Genomic DNA, 9693 nt, shown 5'->3' with positions numbered 1-9693 from the left:
TCCATGGTGCTGAAACTGTCTACTGTATCTACCTACATCTGTCTGTCTATGCAGCGCGCTCTCCATGGTGCTGAAACCGTCTACTGTATCTACCTACATCTGTCTGTCTATGCAGCGCGCTCTCCATGGTGCTGAAACCGTCTACTGTATCTACCTACATCTGTCTATGCAGCGCGCTCTCCATGGTGCTGAAAGCTTTATACTGTATCTACCTACATCCCTCTCCTCTCCCTCTCTCTCTCTCTCTCTCTCTCTCTCTCTCTCTCTCTCTCTCTCACCTGTGTGGTGGGTCTTGGTGGTGTGCTGCTGGTGGCTGTGGCTCTCTCTCTCTCTCTCTCTCTCTCTCTCTCTCTCTCTGTCTCTCTCTCTCTCTCTCTCTCTCTCTCTCTCTCTCTCTCTCTCTCTCTCTCTCTCTCTCTCTCTCTCTCTCTCTCTCTCCTCTCTCTCTCTCTCTCTCTCTCTCTCTCTCTCTCTCTCTCTCTCTCTCTCTCTCTCTCTCTCTCACCTGTGTGGGTCTTGGTGGTGTGCTGCTGGTGGCTGTGGCTCCAGACAGACTCCTCTCCTTCTCGTCCTGGTAAGATCCGCTCCCTCTCCGCCTCAGGCAGCAGCAGGAAGCTGTGCATGGAGCGCAGGTTGACCAGCAGCGACTGGGACGCATGCTGTGGATCCTCCTCCTTACGCAGGATCTCCGACAGCAGGCCCTGGTGAACGCAACGCACGTTAAAGGGGCACTTCACCCAAAAGAACAATGCCGATTTATTTTGCACATAATCTCACACATATCCTAAAACATCATCAAGTAGTATCTTGGTCAACTAATAGTCGAGAGGATTTTGTTTAATAATTTATCTAATTGACAAATCAAAATGTTTTATTTTCCCCACATAGTGCTGGGTGATATGGAAAATAAATAAATATTGTTATGATCCTTGATCCAATCAGTGATTGGCACGGTCTAGGTCGGGGAGCTCACGATTCTTCAGAAAATCCCCAAATGTCGCGCAATTCAGAAATAGGTGGAGACAATTGGGTGCTTTGAAATTTTCTCTATCTGTCTCCTTTCACACTCTGTGTGAAAAAGCTACGGTTATGTCAGAGGGGACTGGCTAAGTACTTTCGTTTCGGTCTGAAGTGTCGGAGACGGGCAGGAATGACAGCTGGCACCAGTGTTGTAGTCGAGTCACAAAATCTCAAGTCCGAGTCTCGAGTCCCCAGTGTTCGAGTCCGAGTCCAAGTCCGAGTCACCAAAGAAGAGCCCGAGTCGAGTCCCCATTACCCTAGTCCGAGTCCAAGTCCAAGTCATCAAGGTTGAGTCCACTCCACTCTGGCAGTCAAAGAGCTGATGTACAAATAAAAAAAGGTCTACATTAAACATAAACGACACAGTGGTCACCATTTCCAAGGGAGTTTATTTACTTTGTGACACAATAGCCAAACAAATTCACTTGCCATCAATATCTTATGCCAAAGGATTAAGGCCTATTAAAATATATATATTTTTTAATAACTGTATTTATCAATGAACAAGTCCAAGTCCTCATCTGCACCTTCCGAGTCCGAATGCAGTCAATGCTCAAGACCAAGTCGAGTCATGAGTCCTGAAAATCAGTTCAGGACTCGGGTACTACAACACCGGCTTGCACCAAATCCATTCCGAGACAATGGACCCAGCACTTTGTTGGCGGTGTGAAAATAATGCAGACAAACATTAAACATCTTTGGAACCGTTTGTGTTCAATTGTATCCGAATCGGGAGATTATCTTCTCTCCGTCAAAATTGAAAGTGTCTCCATCACACAAAGACTGGCTGGCAGTGTGTATATAGTAATGCATATAAAATAAAGGCATAACTTTTAAGATTATTGAAATGCGTTTTCTCAGAACACATCTATTTCTATATTTCCTATCGTTTCTCTATCTACTCCAATGCGCTTGCAGATTCGGCTGCTGGCGCATAACAGAGTATAGAGAGAGGCGCGTGTGGAGAGAGCTTGATGGAGGGGGCCTTTGTATGTGTGTGTGTGTGTGTGTGGAGGGGGAGGGTAAATATGATGGCAACATCCAAATGTTTATTGTCTCTCCCCCTCTCTCTCTCTGTGTGTGTGTGTGTGTGTGTGTGTGTGTGTGTGTGTGTGTGTGTGTGTGCGTGCGTGCGTGTGAGTCTTTATAGTTGAAAGTTGTGTTTCTGGTTTAACGTTCTGCTGTGATCACGTTCCGCTGTGAAACAGCCCGGTGCCGAGGGTTGTTAAATTGCTCGTTCTCCGCTTGATATAATTAATCAAATGTCCAATCAAATAATTTTGTTTGCTCATAAAATGCTTAAAATGTTAAATATATGAATATATGAATTCTGATTGTGTTTTTGTCCTATCCAACTATCCACCATAACTTAACCGGGCAGTTTCTCCCCTCCTCCCCTCTCCTTTAATCAATACGATCAATGGAGTCACGTGAATAGTAAGACTGTATACAATATTGTTTGTGTAATTTATCTGTACATATCATACATAACATATCAGCTCTACCTGTGATTATAAAAGAGCTTGTCATAATCATGGCGAGAGCCTTCCTCACCCCTCCTCCTTCCACACCATCACGGCGAGAGCCTTCCTCACCCCTCATCCTTCCACACCCTTATATGGGCAGCATCCGACCCCAGCATTCCCACGCTGCCAGAGGGACATCAATCAGCGCGGCTGTGAGGGATTCCCTCATCAACAAACCCTACATCAGCCCACGGATCCTGCTCTCCCTCGTCGCAGTGTTAACCTAACAACCTAGGTACGACGACGCACTCTAGCCTTGCTACCCTTTCCTTGTTGCCTGCATTGTCCTAATCTTTGCTCTCCCTGTGCCCAGGACCACCGCTCCCGAGACACCACCCACCTGGACGCACCTGTGCTGCACGAGGAGTGCACCTGCTTGCGCCTATTCGTACATTCCTGTACTTGTATACCTGTCTGCTTGGGGCCTACATTAAAACCAACCTAAAACGCTCCATTGTCTCTCCTCCTGTGTTCTGCTATTGGGCTCCGCCACTGCTGCCCTAACAGAGCTGCGATTCACTGCGTCAGTCTACTCCGCTAATCACAAGCCCTTTTCGCCTGGATTTACTACAGGTGTCCCGAAACAAAACATTTCAATCAAGTCATGCTAAAAATATTAAATATATGAATGCTTGTGATAAAAACTCAAGAAATTGTATCCGTCAAAATTGAAAGTGCATCTCTCTGTCGCCATATGCTTGCCCTCCCCAACCAATGGACTGCCTATAAAGGGTTACCGTAATTTTCGCACTATAAGCCGCACCTGAATATAAGCCGCAGCAGCTAAATTGAATGATGTGTACATATATAAGCCGCACTGGACTATAAGCTGCAGGTGTTTTAATGTTTAATTACAGTCTTCCCAGCAGCATTGGGACACAATACTGTTGGACAAATAACAATAATTAACTAATTTACAAGTTGTATTAAGTTTAGCAAATAAGGGAACAGATAAATAACATTTCAATGCAGTCAAAAAAGCAATATTTCGATTTTTACATTTTCGGGTTTGGTCACGTCGAGTCACATATAAGCCGCACCGTTATATAAGCCGCAGGGTCGAAAAATGGGGGGGAAAGGCGCGGCTTATAGTCTGAAAATTACGGTAACTCCAAACTACAGGATGATGTCAGTCTACTCCGCAGCTCTATTTATAATCGATCCGTTTATTAATGGTTCACGAGTTGCAAACAAAGTGGGCTTTCAGAATATTAATAATAATATATATAATATCAAATTCAGATGATAAATAAAATGCTTGTAGATTCATGATGACAAGCTGAATGGAGGAACTTAACCGGGTAGTTTCTCTCCTCCTCCATTTTCAATTAATATATATAAATCTAGGGTTTGTGAAATAATATTCCATGATGATCTTGTATTTTCATTTGGGAAATATTAGTAATATTTTTGGAAAAGTTGTGCTTCGATCAGCGATTTATCTCAGCTGCTCCCCTACATTTTCAAAAGCCTAGAGAAAGGTTGTCTTAACTTCATCATCATAAGCTATGAATTTATATAAATATTTTTCATCGTGTGCTATGGCTTTCAAGACCTATTTCTGAAGCGCTGTGGCTTCTATCAACACTGCAAATCGGGATCCGACATCACGGCATTCTGTCAGGCTTTGCGCCTCCTGGTGGCAGATAACAGAACAGCAATCAACCTCAAAATCAACCACGTCGGCGCAGCGCACTGCAGACAGTAGAATGGTAGACAGACCTGTTTGCTCCATCTGTAAAATATAGGACAATGGATGGAAGCGGACATGGCCGGATAGCCTAGGCATTGTCCAACTAACACCTCTCCCGAAGGCTAACCGGCCATGTCCGCTTCCATTCATTGTGCTAAGCTAGGCTAACATGCAGCCAGATAGCTTCCTACTGAACACACAGAGAGGAGACTGGTATCTATCTTCTTGTCTCTCTCTGGAGAAGACGGTAAGCTAATTTCCCCAAATGTTGGCATGTTCCTTTAAAGCTTAAAGGAACCCAAATAACCATGTTGCACATCCCGTGCTTACACACACCCCATGCAAGCAGAAATGTTTACAATCTCTCAAATGCCTGGCAGCAGCATCGGGCTAAAGTTACCAGAACACCAACACTCTCATTCACACAGACACCCAGACAAGTCCCTACAGGTCCCCTCGACACAGACGGAGACAACAGCACACTTACTCCTGCAGTCAGCATCCACATCTCTGTCATTAAAATAAGTTAGGCACAGTCTAGTGTATAGGAAACATCCACATCTCTGTCATTAAAGTGAGTTAGTCACAGTCTAGTGTATAGGAAACATCCACATCTCTGTTATTAAAGTGAGTTATTCAGTCTACTGTATATGAAACATCCATATCTCTGTTATTGAAGTGAGTTAGTCACAGTCTAGTGTATAGGAAACATCCATATATCTGTTATTAAAGTCACCAACTGTATAGGACAACTGCTATGGGTGTGTCTATGTACACAGGGAGGCTTTCAAAAATCAGACACATCTAACGTTAATCAACATGCTACTTCTAATCAACATGCTACATCTAATCAACATGCTACACCTAATGAACATGCTACACCTAATCAACATGCTACATCTAATCAACATGCTACATCTAATCAACATGCTACATCTAATCAACATGCTACATCTAATCAACATGCTACACCTAATCAACAACATGCTACATCTAATCAACATGCTACACCTAATCAACAACATGCTACATCTAATCAACAACATGCTACACCTAATCAACAACATGCTACACCTAATCAACAACATGCTACACCTAATCAACATGCTACATCTAATCAACATGCTACACCTAATCAACAACATGCTACACCTAATCAACAACATGCTACACCTAATCAACAACATGCTACACCTAATCAACAACATGCTACACCTAATCAACATGCTACACCTAATCAACATGCTACAACTAATCAACAACATGCTACACCTAATCAACAACATGCTACACCTAATCAACAACATGCTACATCTAATCAACATGCTACACCTAATCAACATGCTACACCTAATCAACAACATGCTACATCTAATCAACATGCTACACCTAATCAACATGCTACATCTAATCAACAACATGCTACATCTAATCAACATGCTACACCTAATCAACATGCTACAACTAATCAACATGCTACATCTAATCAACATGCTACATCTAATCAACATGCTACATCTAATCAACATGATACACCTAATCAACATGCTACACCTAATCAACATGCTACACCTAATCAACAACATGCTACATCTAATCAACATGCTACATCTAATCAACATGCTACACCTAATCAACATGCTACACCTAATCAACATGCTACACCTAATCAACATGCTACATCTAATCAACAACATGCTACACCTAATCAACATGCTACATCTAATCAACATGCTACATCTAATCAACATGCTACATCTAATCAACATGCTACACCTAATCAACATGCTACATCTAATCAACATGCTACACCTAATCAACATGCTACACCTAATCAACATGCTACATCTAATCAACATGCTACACCTAATCAACATGCTACACCTAATCAACAACATGCTACATCTAATCAACATGCTACATCTAATCAACATGCTACATCTAATCAACATGCTACACCTAATCAACATGCTACATCTAATCAACAACATGCTACACCTAATCAACATGCTACACCTAATCAGCAACATGCTACAACTAATCAACATGCTACAACTAATCAACATGCTACATCTAATCAACATGCTACATCTAATCAACATGCTACACCTAATCAACATGCTACACCTAATCAACATGCTACATCTAATCAACATGCTACACCTAATCAACATGCTACACCTAATCAACAACATGCTACATCTAATCAACAACATGCTACATCTAATCAACATGCTACAACTAATCAACATGCTACACCTAATCAACATGCTACACCTAATCAACATGCTACACCTAATCAACATGCTACACCTAATCAACATGTTTGTAACGGCAGCATGCCGGCGCCGTTTCCTGGTGTAGACAGGGAGTGAATCCATACGCGCTCAACGTCCAAAGAAATAGTTTTCCACACATTAAGCTCCGTTATCAGACACCGATGTGGTGACCCGATTTAATTAGAATAAGTAGGTTACATGGGAGGGTTGATCACAGTGATCCTAAAACGTCATATAACCTGGTCTAATTGCTTAAAGTGTAATCTAAACAGTTTCCGAAAGCGTCCTGAAGCGCTGAAGCGGTAAGAAAATCATATGCTTTCCCCATCGACTACCGCCCAACAGCTGATTCCTATCACCTATTTAATGATCTCAGCAGAGTCCACCCAACAGGCTGCACAGAATCATAACATTCCCCTCAATCATTACATTCCCATAAATTGTAACCTTCTATTGATAAAAATAATGATAATAATAATACTAATAATAATCAATAACAAAAAACACTCATTCAGCCTTTACACCGGCCCCTAATTGTGCCTACACAATTACAAAATATGGTCGGGCGAGTGTTCATTACAGCTGGCAATCCTCCTTTGACTCCAGTAGTAGGCCCTTGTTATCCGGAAAGGTTTCCAGGATCCGTCCAAGCGGCCAGGAATTCCTGGGCGCTGTGTCGTCCACTATGACCACCAAGTCACCAGGGGCGAAGTTCTCTTTGGCTATTTATGTTATCAGCTGTGCCGTGGCAGATTCACCTGTCACGTGAATCACCACAATACAACTGAGAACATTCCACGTCACAAAATAAAAAATCTTCAAGTTGATCCACAATCCACTTCACTCCAGGGTTTGCCATGGTGGTGCATTGGAATGACGATGTGAATCAAACACCACTCATGTTCTTTCCACTTTCTTTCTTTCTTTTGTGATACACCCTGTGATGGGGTATGTACCAGACACAGCCATCCTTCCTTGGTTCTTGAAGAGGTACCTTCTCTGTGGTCTTAGATATTCCATCCTCTTTCCTCTTTGATCTTACAGTCTTCTCTCTGCTCTTAGATCTTCCTGTCTTCTTTTGCAGGCTCATGGCTCGTTGTGTCGTCACCTGTCTGTACTCTGCATGGTACCCTTCATCCTTCCTCTTCTTTTGCAGGTGCATGGCTCGTGTCGCCACCTGTCTGTTGTTGCGTGTCATCACATCTCCTTTCCGAAAGGAGAGTGGCAAGTTATACTGACCATCTTTTAAGTTTATCGAACTGTTGGTGATGGCTTTGGGTCTTCTTGTCACATCCACCACGTTGACGTTCAGTGGACCATATCTTCTTGTCACATCCACCGCGTTGACGTTCAGTGGACCATAGACCGCCCATCCCAAGAGTGACCTTACAGCATATGGTCCGTCATCCTGGCTGTTCACTATCTGCCGAGGCTCCATGGCTCTCGGAGTATTGACTCCAATCAGAAGCTCCACATCTGAGTCAATGTAAGTGATGTGAACATCCTTTAGGTAGGGCCATTTCTTCAGTTCCTCTTGAGTAGGGATGTTTTCTTTTGACACTGGGATTGCTGGTTGAGTGTATAGCGTAGGCAGTGCAATAAATGTGTCATCATTGATGTTGCCTACCTCCAGGCCTGAGATCTCATATGCTGGGACATGTTTCTCTTGTGCCATTGTCTTAAGGAGAATTGATGTTTTCCGGCCCTTAGCGTTCAGCTTCCTCATGAGGCTCTCTGTGCAAAAGGATGCCGAGCTGCCATGGTCCAAGAAGGCATATGTCGTTACATACCCACTTTCGTCAGCCTGTTTCACCTTTACTGGCACGATGGGTAAAGCACAGTCCTTACCGGCCCCATTATGTTCACCAAGCCTCACCAGAGCACTACCCACAGTCTTCTTGGTCAGGGGTGGTGTCCTCTCCTGTTGAGGTGATTTCCATTCCATTGACCCGACTGTTCCTTTTTGCTCATCCGGTCCTTCTTGGTCATTTGTCTCTATGTGTAGCAGAGTCAGGTGTTCTTTCTGACAATGCTGACACCTCATCCGCTGGCTACAGTGCCTACTGAGATGTCCCTTGGTGAGACAACCAAAACAAAGTCCTTTCACCTTTAAGAACTCTATTTTGTCTAGATGTTTCTGAGCTCTTATCCTCCTGCAGGCTTCAAGTGAGTGATCGCCTGCACAGTACAAGCAAGGAGTTCTAAAAGCCACAGAGCCATCTGCCTTGCATCCTACATTACCGACGGTTGGCGGTATGTTTGTGACTGGTGTCACTGTCGTGACGAAGCTGCTTCTCTCTTTAACCGGTGCAGCCGCTGTTCCTGCTCTTGTTTGCCATACAGAGGCTGCAGTCTTGAGGTACCTTGGGGCAGCTCCGTCAGGACTGTAATCCTGAATATTGCCCCACAATGGGTCGGAGGCGATTTTGGCTTGTTTCTCCAGGTAAGCCACAAGATCCTTGAATTTGGCTCTTTGCCCAGTGCGCTCCTGGATGTCGTAGGCTGTTGACCCCCACCTTTCTCTGATCCTAAAGGGTATCTTGGATAAGATCAGTCGTAGGTTAGATGGATTGTCCAGCTCATCCATGTAGTGAAGCTCCTGCATTGCATTACTGCATCCTCTCAGGTAGAGGGCGTAGGCGCGCAAAGCTTGACTATCCTCCTGTTTGATGCTGGACCAGTCCAAGGCCTTCTTTATATAAGCATTTGTTATCCTTATTTCATCACCGAAATTCTCTTTAAGTAGTCTTTTGGCTTCCACATATCCATCCTGTGGATGCATGTGTAGGCAGCTCCTCACAAGATCTTTAGGTGGTCCTGTGGTGTATTGTTCTAAAAAGTAGAGTCTATCTTGCTCGCTGGTGGTTCTATTTTCTATGCCGTACTCGAAGGCTCGCATGAATGACCTAAAGTTCATAGGATCTCCGTTAAACATGGGAATCTCCCTGGTTGGGAGTAGCGCCAGATTCTGCTGTGAGACAAGTATATCTGCAATGTCGTTCTGCCTTGCCATGACATTTGATAGAACCTGGTCTGTTTGGGTTTGACCCTGTTGTCCTGCAGTAGCTCCAGATGGTTGTAGCTGAAGCTGCACAGGGTTCTGATGCTGATATGGAGCATGTGGTTGTTGCCAAGGTTGTGGCTGAGGTAGCACATATGGTGGTGGTCGATACTG

At 43.8% G+C, this 9693-nt stretch overlaps 1 protein-coding gene across 1 annotated transcript in view; it reads right to left on the bottom strand.

The window, feature by feature from the left end:
- Positions 1-9693, bottom strand: part of satb1a (SATB homeobox 1a) — a gene marked incomplete at its 3' end in the record, with an annotated part of 157712 nt that overhangs the window by 53928 nt on the left and 94091 nt on the right. Inside the window, 2 exon segments of the mRNA XM_084312014.1 lie at positions 506-577; positions 579-701. Of these exon segments, the coding sequence (XP_084168140.1) occupies positions 506-577; positions 579-701 (195 nt within the window).

This window comes from Notolepis coatsorum, assembly GCF_963971535.1.
Source record: "Notolepis coatsorum genome assembly, chromosome: 4".
NCBI classification, from domain to species: Eukaryota; Metazoa; Chordata; class Actinopteri; order Aulopiformes; family Paralepididae; genus Notolepis; species Notolepis coatsorum.
This window is presented reverse-complemented; position numbering and strand designations above follow the sequence as displayed.